This window comes from Trichechus manatus, unplaced genomic scaffold (genome assembly GCF_000243295.1).
Source record: "Trichechus manatus latirostris isolate Lorelei unplaced genomic scaffold, TriManLat1.0 scaffold00132, whole genome shotgun sequence".
In the NCBI taxonomy this organism is placed as follows: domain Eukaryota; kingdom Metazoa; phylum Chordata; class Mammalia; order Sirenia; family Trichechidae; genus Trichechus; species Trichechus manatus.
Window position 1 is genome coordinate 2,504,899 of NW_004444068.1, and position 16,344 is coordinate 2,521,242.

General features: G+C 46.9%; 1 protein-coding gene across 1 annotated transcript in view; it reads right to left on the reverse strand.

Moving 5' to 3' along the window:
• GRK7 (G protein-coupled receptor kinase 7) overlaps positions 1-16,123 on the reverse strand; it is a 44,852-nt gene extending 28,729 nt beyond the window's left edge. The window contains exons 1-2 of the mRNA XM_004385077.1: positions 15,487-16,123; positions 14,446-14,883 (exon numbers count right to left, since the gene is read on the reverse strand). Of these exons, the coding sequence (XP_004385134.1) occupies positions 14,446-14,883; positions 15,487-16,098 (1,050 nt within the window). The 5' untranslated portion in view covers positions 16,099-16,123. The remainder of the gene's footprint in view (positions 1-14,445; positions 14,884-15,486) is intronic.
• Positions 16,124-16,344: the final 221 nt, after the last annotated feature.

A 16,344-nucleotide genomic window follows, 5' to 3' on the forward strand; every position in this document is an offset into this window, starting at 1 on the left:
GTTAGAATTTTGTTCTACATTTTTCTCCAGCTCTGTCCGGGACCCTCTGTTGTGAGCCCTGTCAGAGCAGTCAGTGGTGGTAGCTGGGCACCATCTAGTTGTGCTGGACTCAGTCTGGTGGAGGCTGTGGTAGTTGTGGTCCATTAACCCTCTGGACTAATCTTTCCCTTGTGTCTTTGCTTTTCTTCATTCTCCCTTGCTCCAGATAGGGTGGGCCCGAGGAGTGGAGTATCTTAGATGATCGCTCACAACCTTTGAAGACCCCAGACGTTACTCACCAAAGTAGAATGTGGAGCATTTTCTTTATAAACTATCTGATGCCAACTGAGCTAGATGTCGAGATCAATGGTAGTGATTCTTTCAGGCAAGCACGTTCTTTGGCGATTTCACGTTCTGTGAATCTATGCTGCAGCAGGCTGAGGCATATTTTCCCTGGTGCCTCAAAGATGCTCAGAACAAAACCACAAATGAAACTCTATGGGGCTTCAAGAAAGCGAGGCAACTGAGTGTGCCTGCTGGGCTCTGCCCCGGAAGAGTCACTCCCTCACCCACTGCGTACTGGGCTGTGGTGCTGGGGTCCTGCTGGCTTCCTGTGCCCCCCAGAGAACAAAGCACAGACACAAAGGTCACCTTGAGGAGCAACGGGAGATTGTGACTGAGGGTCTGGCTCTAGGCTTCCTGTAGAATAATCAGAGCAATTAGCAATCATTTCTGGAGTGCTTACCAAGTGGCTGGCCCTCTGCTAGGCATTTACCTACCTTGGTTCTTAATCACCCCTAGGAGGCAGTGGTATTAACCAGGCTCAGGGGAGAAGCCGGACTTGCCGGGGTGAGCGCAGTGCTGTGGCCAGCCTACGTGTAGTCTCTGTGTCAGTTATAAGAAGATGTTCCAAATGGCGTAGTGTATGCATGGCAGCCCAGGGCAGGCCCACCTGCACATCTGCCCACAGTAGCCATAGTAAGTGGCAGAACCTTCCATCTCCTTAACCTGAGTATCATATTTCATCAGCTGCCAGTGATCTAAATGGATGCCCTGAGCTTCTAACATGTAACTAAGCCAAATTAGATGATGCGACAACCTTTTGGTCCCTGGACCTCATCCTCTCCCACAATAGTGCCCTCCTGCTTCACCCTGCAGGCCTCCTGGCTCTCTCTCTCCTCTTACTCCCACAACTCCACTGGACAATGTACCAGTCTCTCCCAGTTCCCAGGCTCTCTGCTTCACTCCCCTTTCACCCTCATCCCAACTCCTCTTCATGATCGTCCTTCCAAGACTGATTTTGTCACTTCCCTGCCTGAAGGATGGCTCCTCAATGCCCTTGGCATCAAGTTCAAATGCGCTTATCTGACTGTCCGGCCCCCTGGGGCCTCACCTGTTAGACTCCCCAGGTGCGTCCTTGGTCATCCTCCCACCCGGTGACTCTACGCTCCAGGCGGCTGCAGGGCCACTGGGTTCTGTGACTATGCACCCCCTCGGTTTCCAGGCCTTTACCCAGACCAGGGTTTCTCAGCCCCAGCACTGTGGACACTGGGGGCCAGATCATTGAAGGGGTGACTGTGCTGTGCATTGTAGGATGTTTAGCAGCATCCCTGGCCTCTGCCCACTAGATGCCAAGAGCACGTCCCCAGTCATGACAACCACAAATGTCTTCAGACATCACCAAATGTCACCTAGGAGACAAAATCATCATTTTTTCCCAGCCCACTCTTCTTCCTCTTCACCTGGCCTGGTTTCTACTTGCCTTTTAAGTCCCAGCTTAGTTGTCACCTCCTCCCAGAAGCCCTTCCTGACTCCCATGTCGGGCTGGGTGCCTGTCCTATGTACCCAGCTCAGATGAGCCTGACCCCACTATAGTTGATGCCGATTTACTTGTTGGTCTCTTCCATCTCCTGGGGCTTTATAAGGGCAGGGATTTGTTTGCCTGGTTCCCTTTTTTGTACCTGCGGTCCTAGTCTGTGCCTTTGACACAACATCACCCCATAAATCATCCTTGACATTTCTCTCTCTCTCCCCTCCCCTCATATGCAAACCATCACTGAAGCCTCTTCCTTCTGAAATCTCTCCTAGATCCATCTATTGTGCTCTGTCTCCACCATTCCCTCCATGGTGCCGACCGCCATCATCCCTCAGCTGGATTACTAATGACCAAGATCTCTCTGAATCCTCTCTAATCTGTTCTCCTCACTGCAGCCAGAGTAATCTTTTCAAAACAAAATTCTAAGCATGTCACCTGCTTGGCTAAATCCTTTCGAAGGCTTTCCAGCCCTCTTAGGCAAAAAATCAAAGTCCTTACCATGGCCTGTAATGCCAGGTTTGGTCTGGCCCTGCCTGCCTCTCCAGCTTCATTTGGACCACATGGCCCCTTGCTTTGTGCTTTCCATTTCCTGGCTTCTTTTTATTTCCCCAAAATCAACGGGTACTTTGCACTGGCTGTTCCCATTGCCTGAAACGCTCTTCCCCACCTATGGTGGATACTGTGGTACTCCACCCAGACCCCCTCTTAGGTTCTAGGCATCCACCGTACACTGGGACCACGGCTGGTTTCATGCCCGTGTGACCAGTACAGCGGCCCAGGGCTCACCTCTCAGAAGGGGCCCTGCGCTGGGGGTTAATGCTCTGTGGTGACTGTCTTAACATTCTTCATAGTTTATCTTTGAATCCGTGTTTTGTTAACTGAAGATCAGTGAGACAATGGAGAATGTGTGGGGGTGGGCGGGTGGACGTGCTTGGAGCCTCTGCTCACACACCGGTCCCACCTCTCGCCAGCTCCCTGCCTCCCCTGGACAAGATGGCTTTTGTCTGCTCCTCTGCACCCACCCAGCTACTGCTGCGCTCTCCACCCCTGGTGGGGCATGGACTCCAGTTCAGGGAATACTAGGGGTCAGGCACATGCTTCCTGCATGTCCAATCATGGGGCAGCCATGCACCCCGCCCCTCAGTAACCCCTTGCCTGGGGAAGTGAAGCATTAAATAGCAGTGAAGAAACATCATGGTAAGTCTGGACAGAGGCTGTGGAAGAAAGGAGAGAAAGCTTTTTTTCCTGATATTTGATCAAGGGGTCCACAAACTATGTAGTCAGCCCAGGCTAAGACACTGACTGCTTTTGGTCCACAGCTGCACCCTGCCTGGGAATGGCCTGCTGAGGCAGGGAACTGCCTTGCCCAAACTTACACCCCCTTCTGGCAGCTGCTCCAGGTCAAGGACTGGCTCATGTGGGGATACAAAAGCCTGGACCTGGCCTCAATCTGTAACAACTCTGAAGGGCCATCCCAACTCCAGAGTTCCCTGAAGAAATGGCTGAGGTCTAGTTCCCACCTCATTCGAGTCAATTTCTCCCTTGACCCAATTCTGCCTTCCTCTAAGGTGTATCTCATGAGGGCTCTCCCTAATGAATCGTCTGGAAGCAACTCTATCTCAGAGTCTGTTTCCAGGGAATACAATTTAAGACACCGACCCAATCACTGCTGATTAAATTCCTAGCTGTCCTTCTGATACCAAGTACATCGTAGTTCCCATATGGTTAACTTTCTGATCCTCACATATTAAGCCAAACGCTCCACTGAGAGTCCTACGTACGACTTTTCACAGCATTTATCATAATTGAAATTTTATATTCATTTGAGTGATTATTAAGTTCTGTCTTCCCACTAGACTCCATGAGAGCAGGAAATGTGTCTGAGTTTTGTTCATCTTTTTATCCCTCATGGTTAGCACGGACCTAGCATGTGGGAAATGTTCAATAAATACATGTTGACTGAATGAATGCATGGAAGCCTTCTGAATAAAGTAAGGTTAAAGATAATTCCAAGACTGTAGTGAATACTTTTTCAATGCTGTTAATAGTGGAAAATACCTTGAGAATGGATTTAAAATTGTTGAAGTGGTCAAAAATTACTAGGAACTAAATTCAGTCATGGAGATGATAGTAGTAATTTTAGCTGAAACCAAGGTGTGATCATGAAGTAACCAGAATGCTTCTCCTGTCTGGCATTCAAACTGATTCTCAGGAGTAAATTCTCAAAGAGAAAACATTTTGGAGCAAGGTTGTGATGGTTGTGATGAATGCATAGGTCTTTTAAAAACCACTTATTCAGCCTGTCTCTAGCACTGAATTTGGTACAATAGAGGCTTCAAAATAAATACAATGCTCAACCCCTCTCTTCCATCACCTCTTCGAATGTGAGGATTTGGTCAGGAGCTGCAAGGCAGGACAAGGTAACCAAACACGCACCATGCTTTGGAATCACTGTTCCAAGTTCATTCCGATTCCTGACAAAATAGCAAATTTTAAAGGCTGCTGGATTTGAAAAGTCCCAGCTTGGGCGTCACTGCTCAATTTCCTTATTATGTTTACCTGGAGTCTCTAAAACATGACATGAATGAGTTTTATTGTGTGCACCGAGATGTCAGACGAGGGTGCTTATCACATTCATTAACAGTGGGTGTAACCAGGGCTGCGACCACATTTAATTATATTGTGTCGATGTGGGGGAGGCTGGCTCTGAGACATTAGTCACAAAGCAAGAAACGCCCATCATTCTCTGTGTAGGTGGTGGGGCTCCACTTCTGGAGGCTTCTCCACAAACCTCTGTCAAAGGCGCAGCTAGGCTTGTGGTTGGTGTCCGTATCAAATCAGACTGAGACACAGCTGCTAATACCATCCCATGAACTAATTCTGTCTGAGTTTTACAGAGGGAAGAGCCTTTCACAGCATCGAAAACCGTAGGCTGAGTTCTGCCCTGGGCATGATCTGAACGAGGTGGAGTAGAAACCATAGGTGCTTTTGAATCTGATATGTTGTTATAACTGATGTTGAGTCACTCCATATTCAATGAAATGAAACACTGCCTAGTCCTGCGTCATTCCCATGATTGCTTGTGGATCGGACCATTGTGATCCACAGGGATTTCACTGGCTGATTTTCGGAAGTAGACCATCAGACCTTTCTTCCTAGTCCGTCTTAGTCTGGAAGCTCCACTGAAACCTGTTCAGCATCATAGCAACAAGCAAGCCTCCACTGACAGACGGTGGTGGCTGTGCATGAGGTGCATTGGCCAGGAATTGAACCCGGGTCTTCTGTATGGAAGGCGAAAATTCTACCACTGAACCACCACTGCCCCCCTGAATCTGACATACCTAAGTTCATATTACATAACAGTGGTGTGATTTTTGGGTAGGTAACTTAACCTCTCTGAATTTCAATCTCTCCATCTGTAAAATGGAGCTAATAACAGTACCTACCTCATAGAACTTTTTTTGTAAAGGATCTAGATCCCATCATCTCTTGATTAAGAGGATGGAAATCTTGCGAACTCTTTTCAGGAATATCTGCTGTTTTCGCCCATCCATCACCCACTCCCCATTCTTTTGCATCCTGATTTTCCTTTGGAGAACACATATCCTCTGCTCTCAGGCCATCAAATTTGGATGGGACAGGTCCTACCCCTGGCTCCTCAGACAAGCCATGATCTAGTGCTGGCCAATGGAATTGGTTGAACACATAGCCTGGGTTGTCCGTTGAGAGCCCTCCCTGTGCATTGTGAAGGAATATTTATGAAGAAGCATTTTTTTCCACGGGATTGCTCAGTTGGTAGGAAATGTGTGGAGCTGCTGGTGCCTCCATGTGGGCAGCATCTGTCTGAGGGTGAGGCAAACACGGAGGAGGGCAGAGCAGAGACACAGAGATTCCTGGTGACGTTGCTCAGACACCTGCAGCAAACCAAGCCTCTGGGCTTCTTACTGACGTAAGCCATTAGTTTATCATTTTGTTGTTGGTGAGGATATACACAGCAAGACATACACCAGTTCGTCAGTTTCTACATGTAGCATTTAGTGACACTGATTACATTCTTTGAATAGTGCGACCATTCTCACCCTCATTTTCTGAGTTGTTCCTCTCCCATTAACATAACTTCAATGCTCTCTAAGGTTTCTATCTAATCTTTCAAGTTGCTGCTATCAGTCTGATCCCATATAGATAGTTCCCAAAAGAGTATAATGCTCAGGGCAGATACTCTTTACCAGTTAAGCTGAACTGTTGTTTGGTTTCAAGAAGACCTCAGGGGATATTTTTGGTTCAAGGTTTTAAGATTATCTCAGGGCAATAATTTCAGGGGTTCATCCAAACTTTTAGGCTCTAGAAAGTCTGAAGTCCATGACAATTTAAAATTCTGTTCTGTATTTGCCCCCTTCTGATCATGATTCTTCTATACAATCTTTAATCAAAATGTTCAGTAATGGTAGCCAGGCACCAGCCAGTTCTGGTGTCATGGCAAAGGAGGCGATTGTTCATGGGGCATTCCATATCCTCCTCCTATTCCTGACTCTCCTTCTTCCTGTGTTGCTCTAGGCAAATAGAGACCAATTGTTGTGCCTTGGATGGCCGCTTGCAAGATTTTCAGACCCCAGACACTACGCAAGGAACTAGGAGGTAGAACAGAAGCACTAACATGTTATTAGGACAATTAACTGTGACGTCCCATGAAACCATGACCCTAAACCTCCAAACCAAGGAACCAAATCCCATGAAGTATTTGGTTGTACATAAACAGACTCAGCAGCTACTCTTTCTTTTTTTTTTTGGTCATTTTTGTAAATATATCTATCACACAACTTTGGCAATTCAACTTTTTATGGGTGCATAACTTATCAACAGAAATTACAATAATCAGCTATGCAAACCAAATCTGCTTCCATTGAGTCGATTCCGACTCATAGTGACCATATATGACAGAGTAGAACTGCCATGTAGGGTTTCCAAGGAATGGCTGGTGGATTGGAACTGCTGACCTTTTGGTTAGCAGCCGAACGCTTAACCACTGCGCCACCAGGGCTCCAAATGGCTGTGCAGCCCTACCCTTAATCAGTGAGATATTTCCATCACCGTTAACCTCCCTTTTCCCTTCCCTCTCCCTCCTAGTAACTACTAATCAATTTTGTTCTTTATACTTTTGTCTTTTCTTGTCTTTTTTATATAAGTGAGGCTATGCAATATTTGTCCTTTTGTGATCGACTTATTTCACTGAGTATAATGTCTTAAAGCTCTATCCGTACTGTGGCATGTATCAAGACTTCATTTCTCCTCCTGGCTGAGTAGTACTCCATTCTATGTATGTACCACATTTTGTTTATTCATTCATCTGTTGACAGGCATTTTAGATTGTTTCCACCTTTTGGCTATCATGAATAGTGCTGCAATGAACATTGGTGTACAAGTCTCTGTTTGAATCTAATTTTATTTCTTCAGTAACATGCTTTTGTCCCATAAGAACCCTGGCTGTAAGTCAAGTCCAGTAAATCATGGTAACTTATTCCATATGTTAATCTTTCGAGTTTATAATAAGCCTTTTCTTTCAAATAATTCAAAGAACTATCTTATAGACTCCAATTCGTAGAGATGAAAGATGGCCTGAGGCCTGCCCAATATGACAGACATGCCTGATATGAATCAGTGGTAAACCTGGGACAAGAACCAGGGTTTCTGCCCCCGGGACAGGGTGCATAATAAACATCCTCGCCCCTCCTCCAGTGTCTGTCTCAGTCTCTCTCAAGCCTGGATGGACCTTTCCTGCTCCTTTCCTCCCTGAGGGGCCTCCCTGGGTCAGTGTACAGCGACCAGAAGCCAGGGGACCCCCGAATTCACCACATTCTAGGAGTGGTTCTGTGGCCCCTCCCTCCTCCACAGAGGACAGCCATGTTCAAGGGAAGTAAAGATCTGCTCTTGATGTAGACCAGGTGAGAGGCCAAAGGGACTGAGCTCTGGCTTTAAGACTGTTCCGAGGCTAGGACCTGGCCCAGGTCCTCATTACCTTGTTTCTGGATCATTACAGCAGCTCCTCGCTGATACTCCTTTCTCCCCATTTCCAATCTCTTCCTTCTCCCGTTCATCTTATATAGTGTCAGAGTCATCTTCCTAAAGAATCACTCTGATCATGCCACTTTCCTATTGAAAAACCTCCAATAGCTCCCTACTGCCTATAGGGAAATGTCCAAAGTTCTTTACCCAGTATCCCTCTAATAGCTTGAAAAGGCCTTTGTCTCTCTAAGGAAGCCCAGCTCATACCCAGGGAAGAGTTATGCACTTGGGAGAATCAAGTATAGAGTTACAAATTCAATTCCATCTACTATAATAGATGGTAGACATTCTGATCTCAATAGGAGAGGAAAACATTGTCCCTCTAACAATGTCCAGCACCTTCCTACCCGTCCATTAATTCTGATTATACTATACACAGATCTTTCCCTCAGTCACCTTCCTTTACTAACCATTTGTATTAGTTTCCTATTACTTTGTAATAAATTACCACAAACAGTGGCTTAAAACAACACCCATTTATTAGCTCACAGTTCTGTAGGTCAGAAGTCTGGGCACAGCATGGCTGACTTCTCTGCTCAGGGTCTTATAAGACCGAAATTAAGATGCCAGTTGGCCTGAATTCTCATCTGGAATTTGGGGACCTTTCCCAGGCTCACAGGGTGTAGCAGAATTCAGTTCATTGTGGTTGTATGACTGAGGTCTCCACTTCCTGGCTGGCTGTCAGCTAGGATCTGCTCTCAAGTCCTAGAGCCACCTCTATTCCTTGCCAAGTGACCCCATCCATCTTCAAAGCCAGCAATGGTACAGCTAAGCCTTCTCATGCTTTGAATCTCTGACTTTCCTGTCTCTGACCTCTGTACTGGGAATCAAAGGGCTCACGTGATTAGGTCAGGCCCAGCTGGATAATCTCTCTTTTGATTAACTCAGAGTCAATTTATTAGTAACCTTAATTATATTTGCAAAATCCCTTTTGCCCTATAACACAATATAATCACAGAAGCCATAGCTCATCATATTCACAGGTTCTGCTCACACTCAAGGGAAGGAGATTGTACAAAGGTGAGGGTCATCGGGGGTCATTTTAGAATGCTGTCTATCATAACACTGTGACAATTATTCTCTAGTTTTACTGTCTGTGTGAGTTGAGAAACTGAATCAGACTTCCTAATCCTTATCAATATATTTTCCCAGGGGTTGGTGTGACAGACGGCGTCAGCTCATTCAACACCCATTCTTACTACCCTTCTCCCTTCTCTTTCCCTAAAACAAAGGCTGGAAAATTAAATACTCCAGTTTTCAGCCTCCCTTGCAGCTAGAGATAAACACGTGACATGGTCCTGGCCAGTGGAATGTAAGCAGAAGTGGGCTGACATTGCTCTTTTCTTCCTATTTCTTCCATCCTGGAATGTGGACTTAATGTTTGGAGTTGCAACAGCTATCTTGTGACAAAGAGGAAAAGATCAGAGATTTACAGAGATCTTGGCCCTGAAATTGCTGAGCTCCCAAATCCATACCAGAACCTCGTATTCTGTTATATGAAGCAGAAAGGAATCCTAAATTATACAGACCAAACAAGTCACTAAATGAGAAGATACTAGCCAAGTTTCCAAAGTGTGGAAAGTGTGCCTTCATTTTTCTACAGGGACTGCACAGAGTCAATGCAGATATCAACCTTCATAATCAGAGTGATGTTTCCTTCTTATCTTCTCCCTGACATTCAGTAATTCTTTTACATAGTACCTTGATATCCAAACTGAACGTTACTGGTGAAGTCTGTAAATATGTCCTTTTTCTTCTCTTCTGTAAAATGTTGTGAATATAATGGCCTTAAGATCCATTGGGAGCTCAATTATATGTGTGGGAGCTGCAGTAAACAGGAAACTACGAGAAGCCGGGCAGGAGATTTCACCCAGCTGTGGTGAGGGGTAAGCAGTAAAGAAGGGAGGATTTCCTTACTTTGTCTTTCTTTTTATGGCTTCCAGTCTTGCTCTCTATCTCTTTCCCCCACCTCTCCTCATGGCATAAAACTTCTTGGATGGGGCAAGCCATCTAAACCCTGAGGTTTTTGTGTCACAGGACAGAGAGGGACTCAGGAAAGGCAAAAGAGCCAGGGGTCTCTAGGCAGCAATCTCCACCAAGTACATTTGTTATAGTGGACAATACCAAGGGGCCACCAAGTACATTTGTTATAGTGGACAATACCAAGGGGCCACCAAGTACATTTGTTATAGTGGACAATACAGAGAAGCAGGGAAAGTTTTCTGAAGGTTCCAGTCAAGAGCTGGAAAGCTGGATACAGGAGCCACTGAACGAACTGGTCTTAAACATTCTTTTGGCCCATGAGCAGAGCCGGAGGAAGACTGAGTAGGATTTATGAGAGAGAGAGGAAGATATGTGTGTCTCCTAAGCCTCCAGCAACGTGGAGATATATCAACAATCGTCAGGATACATGTATATGGGATACTCGGAAGGAACTTTTTTGATAATACAAATTCAAACCATAAAGCAACCAGAAAGACATGGATTCATGACAGTCCTGTTTCTGCAGTAAGATCCAAAAAAAGGTAAACACTTCTTTCTTTTTTTTAAATTGTGCTTTAGGTAAAGGTTTACAGAGTGAAATAGTTTCCGGTTGAACAATTTGTACACAGAATGTTGCAAGACATTGGTCGCAGTCCCCTCAATGTGTTAGCACTCTCGCCATCTCTGCCCTGGGCTCCCCATTACCTTTCGTCTGGTTTTCCTACCCTTTCGTGCCTCCTTGTCTTTGTTTTTGGTTAGATTTTGCCCTTTTGGTCTCATATAATCAACTGTTCTAAGGAGCTCGTTCCTATCTGGTGTTATTATTTATTTTGTAGGCCTGTCTATTGGAAACCCTGGTGGCGTAGTGGTTAAGAGTTTGGCTGTTAACCAAAAGGTCGGCAGTTCGAATCCACCAGGTGGTCCTTAGAAACCCTATGGAGCAGTTCTACTCCATCCTATAGGGTCGCTATGAGTCGGAATTGACTCGACAGCAGTGGGTTTGGGTTTTTTGGTCTATTGTTTGGCTGGAAGGTGGTCTCTGGGAATGGTTTCAGTTCCATGTTACAAGGGTGCCTTAGGGTCATAGTCTTGGGGGTTCCTCCAGTCTCTACCAGACCAGTAAGTCTGGTCTTTGTTATGGATTTGATTTTTGTTTTACATTTTTCTCTTGCTCTGCCCAGGACCCTCTATTATGATCCTGGCCAGAGTGGTCACTAGTGGTAGCCGGGCACCATCTAGTTCTCCCTTTCTCGGGGTCATGTACGCTGTGGTTCATGTGGTCCATTAGTCCTTTAGACTAATTGCTCCCTTGAGTCTTTGGTTTTCTTCACTCCCTTTGCTTTGGCTGGGATGAGACCAATAGTTGTATCTTAGATGGCCACTCGCAAGCTTTTAAGACCCCAGATGCTACTCACTAGCCAATTGACATAGATGTCCTCTGAGTCTATGGTCCTCAGAGAAGGCAAACACTTCTGTCTCCTCCCCTGTATGTCCCTCTTCCCCTCCAATTTAGGAGATGCCAAACCCAACCAAACCTGTTGCTCTCAAGTCAATTCCGACTCATAGCAACCCTATAGGACAGGGTAGAACTGCTCCATAGGATTTCAGAGGAGTGGTTGATGAATTCAAAGTGCCTACCTTTTGGTTAGCAGCTGAGTTCTCAACCTCTGTGCCACCAGAGCTCCTAATTTAGGACATAGTGTTACTGAAATGCTCCATCTCCACCACTGTTCCTTCCAGGAGTTCTCCTCCATCATCCATCCTCTTCCCTTCCTAGAGCATCCGCTCCTTCTCTCCTAGCTCTTGCCTTAGCATCTAAATGTGCTCGTTTCTCCTCACTTCAGACTCCTGCATTCTCCTCCTTGTAACCCCCTCTAGCTACCAGCCGCCCTCCTTCTTTAGTCTCATTCTGCTTCCAGCTCAATCCAACCCTGACAGTCTGGGTTTAGATCTTACCAGTCCTTGCAAACTGCCCTTACTGAGGATACCAGGATTTCCTAATTGCCAAATCCCACAAACTGCGTGACCTCTCTGCAGCATTCCACACTGCTGACCACTCTCTCCTCCCTGAAATCCTCTTCTCTTCTGGTTGCTAGTTACCTGCTCAATAGCCAGCCTTTCTTCTTCCTTACTAACTAGAACCTTCACATCCAATGAGGAACGGAGATTGGGGGATGGGGGGAGTAATGACATTTCTCAGCTTCCTTTACAGAAAGGAAGTGAGATATATGTGGAAGCTATTAGATGGGGCTTCCAGGAAAGCTTCTCAAAGGAGAGTCCACCTCAACTGCTGTGCTGCATGCCCATTTAATCCTGACCTTTCCTCCTGCTTCGAACATGGACACGATGGCTGGGTCTGGAGCAGCCACCTTGCAACATATGGAAAAGGCTAAAATCACAGAGACATTTATCCCATCATCCTGCAGCTGATGAACTAATGACAGCAACTGCTTACCTCCATACCATTTATTACATAAGAAAAATAAAGCCCTATCTTGTTTAATCCACTGTTTTGGGGTTTTCTATGATATGCTGCTGAAATTAACCCTTAACTGATATAGTTCTTATGACTACACCACTCCTACCTCTCCTCCTACTTATTAAGTCTCTTCAGGGGCCTCTCTTCTTCCACACTTCCTACATGGTGGTGTTCCTCAGTTTCTGTTCCTGGACTTCTTTTCCCACTGATTCCCAAGCAACTCACTGGTGTCTGCTGATTCTCAAACCACGAGGACTCCAAAATCCCAGTGTCTAGCTGTTGTGGATTGAATTGTGTCCCCCAGAAATATGTGTTGTAAATCCTAACCCTGTGGTCATAATCGCATTTGGGAATGGGGTTTCTTTGTTAAGTTAATGAGGTAGTATTATTGTAGGATGTGTCTTAAAGTCATTCTCTTTTGAGATTTTAAAAGAGCAGACTGAGCAAGCAAGCAAGCAAGCAGAGATGGGGGAAGATAGACGCCACACCACGTGAGATCTCCAAGGAACCAGGAAACAGAAGCTGAAAAGAGACAAGAACCTTCTCCCAGAGCCAACAGAGACAGAAAGCCTTCCCCTGGAGCTGGTACCCTGATTTCGGACTTCTAGCCTACGAAACTGTGAGAAAATAAATTTCTCTTTGTTAAAGCCACCCACTTGTGGTATTTCTGTTATAGCAGCCCTAGATAACTAAGACACTAGCCCAGGCCTTTCTCCACAATGCCAGACCTATAGAACTAAATGCCCATCTTGGCTTGCCTGTTGCACAGGAGCTTCATATACAATATTGATCACAATTTGGACTTGCCATCTTCCCCACAACTCTGCTCCTCCTTCTGGTCACTGGAGCTAGAGACCCTCACCACCCCTCACGCTCACACCCAACTGGTCCTGAAGTCCTGTCAGGTCTCTCTCCAATAGCTCCAATTTGCTCCCACTTCTTCAGTCCCACTGTCTTACACAAGCCCCCCATCATCTCTTACCTGGGCTGCTGCATTAGCTGCCTAACTAGGTTCCCTGCTTCCCACCAATCATCCAAATTGTTGCTGGATTGGTCTTTTTTAAGAAATGCAAATCTAATTATGTCACTCCCATTTTTAAAACCCTTTCATGGTTCCCTGTCCCCCACAGAAAACATTCCGATGCTTTTGCATGGATACGCATGCCTCTGCAGGATCTCAGCCCTACATATCTTGCCAGCACCCCTACATTTCAGCCACATACCATCATGGGCAGTTTCCCAGACTTGCCATAATTTTTCTCACTCCCTCACCTGATTGTTCCCTCTGCCTTGTAAGCCAAAAAGCCGTGCAAAGATAAGGTTTTAAGTGAGAGTTAAGAACCGGCTAGGGCCCTTATCTTCCTAGGCATCTCCTACCTTCATGCACAGAAACAACTCAGTGATAAAGCCCTGTCAGAATCCCAGAGATTTTTGTGTTGTTCACTTAACGTAACTGCTGAATTATAATTCCCTTTTTAATTAAAAAAAATTCTCTGCAAGGCACTTTGAACAAGATGGGCCAACATAAACATCAGCTGCATTTGTTCAACATCTTCTGTAGATTTTCATTTAAAATTTCACCCTCATCCAACATAAAATATCTCCTCATTCTGCACTCAACAAGAAAGGACATAGTGTGCTTTTCACGTGTGAAGTGTTAGGGGAGAAGGTGCTAGGGGCTTTTTCCTTTTTTTTCCTATTAAAGTTTACCTCTGAGGATCCTGGAACTTTAGCGTCCAGCCCCCCACCCCCACCCCTTCGTTTTCCGGAAGAGGAAACCAAGACTCTATTGACCCAGGAACATGGTACCGTGGAGGTGGTTAGTGGTGGAAACACACCGACACCCTGACAATGAATTTAGGGTTCTTTCCACCTCACCAGGCATGCACAGAGGATCTCCAACTCACAAAGAAGCCTCCACCTCCCAACCCCTAGAGAGGAGAGCAAAGTAGCTCCCTAAGAGCCGGTACAACACTCCACTTAAGCCAAGATGACAACATAAAGGCTTTAGGACAAAGGAAATTAGAAGAATTCAGTCCAGGTTTCCTTTGCCCTGGGACTAGAACAGCCCTCTCCCCCTCCTCTCTCACTCTGACGCCCACCCTGGGGCAAGTGAAGAGCCACTCACCTTCTGGGTGACGGGCTTGCCATCCTGCATCTGCACGGCCAGCCCCAGGTCAGACAGCCTGCAGTTGCCGAGGTCGTCCAGAAGCACGTTCTCAGGCTTCAGGTCCCGGTAGAGGATGCCGAGGGAGTGGAGGTGCAGCACCCCGCAGGTCATCTGGGCCGAGTAGAAGATGACCCGGCTCATGGCCAGGCCCCTATCGCCCACCCTGTAGATGTGGAACTTGAGGTCTCCCCCATTCATCAGGCTCATGACCAGGCAGAGATGTGACTTGTTCTCAAAGGCATAGGCCAGAGAGACGATGAAAGGGCTGCTGACCTTCTCCAAGATTTCCTTTTCTGAGAGAGCCATCTTCTCGCCGTTTTTCTTCTTCAGCCGCTTCTTGTCCAGTTTCTTACAGGCGTACATCTTACCAGTGTTCTTCACCTGAACGGCACATACCTTAACAGAGAGAGAAAGAGAGAGAGGAGGAGGTAGAAGTAGATGGTGGCGGAGAAATGGGAGGGAGGTGGAAAAGGGGTTGGGAGGAGAGTGAGAGAATCCACCAAGATGAAAGGATGACAGGCTTCTGGGAAAAGAGAAGTTGTAGGGAAGAAATTTTCTCAAGAAAGAGCCGGCCACAGCAGTGGTACAAAATGGATTCTCAGCTCTACTCCAAGATGGCGTGTTTCCTTAGGTATCTGAAGTTTTTCTCAAATAATCTCAATTACCTCTATTAGGGCAAAGGGATAGCTTCCATCGTATGTTATTGTCATTCTACAAAGTGTCCAGGGCATTCCAGCACGTTCCTGGGATGGTCCCTACGATAAGGATTCTTGGCCATTCCACATTTTTTTCTGTCTCTCCTATGCCATTCTTATTTATTTTACGTGGAGGCCAGAAAGAAAGGCTAAGAGTGAGCCAGGGATTTTCCATAGGTGGAACTGCCATTAACTCAAAGTAAGTTCCCTTGAGATAAAAAAAAAAAAAAAAAAAAAAAAAAAACAGACAAATAACTTTTATGCTCTATACTTCTGCCAGCTTGGCTATCCTTGAGACACTTACCTCCCCAAAACCACCTTTCCCCAGCACTCGGAACTCGTCGAAGTACTTGTCTGACACCGGCTGCATCTCAAAGCGTTTCCACTGCAGGAACTTGTCGTAGAAGGGGCTGGCCAGGAAGTCCCTGAACGGCTGGTCCCGCAAGAAGGCCATGGCCTCAGCCTTGGCCAGCGCCACCAGGGCCACTCGCTCTGCCTCGGTGGTGGCTGCTTGGCCCTTGGTGGCCAGAGCTTGGCTGAGGAAGGGGTGTGGGTGCCCTGAGGCAGGGCCACCCGCACAAGTGGCTACCAGCCCCTGCAGGGTGCTGCCCTTGGTGGGGCCCTCCTCAGCCAGCTCCCAGTTCTGCAAGTCCTCGAGGAAGGCCACGGCCTGTCGGTACGTCGGCACTGTGGCTAGGAAGTCCCGGAAGAGGCGGCGGCCGATGGGCTGCTGCTCACACAGGCTCTCGAAGTTGGGGGCCAGGGCCTGGCGGAGTTCCGTGCAGCCCTGCAGGCCAGGCAGCGCCAGGCTCCGCCGTCGCCGCTGCAGCTCCCTGCAGTCTCCTTCCGAGGTCTTCCGGGCCTGCAGGTAGGCTGTGTTGGCGATCAGGTTGTCCAAGCCCCCCATGTCAACCATGGCTCTCACAGTGAGGTGCGCTCCCCAGGAAGAGTGAAGGAAGGTCCCCAGGAAGAGTGAAGGAAGGGTGGAAGGCCGGGGCTGGGACTGAGTCAGGTCTGGTGGCCAGCTGGCTGCTTTCGGTTCTAAGACTAAATAACTTCGAGGGGATTTGCAGTGAGTCTTCTGGTCTGCAAGTGGGCCTGGCTGGAGGGTGCTGGAGGGATGGGAAGTAAGAGGTTTCTCCTGTAAGAAGCTTTGGCTGGC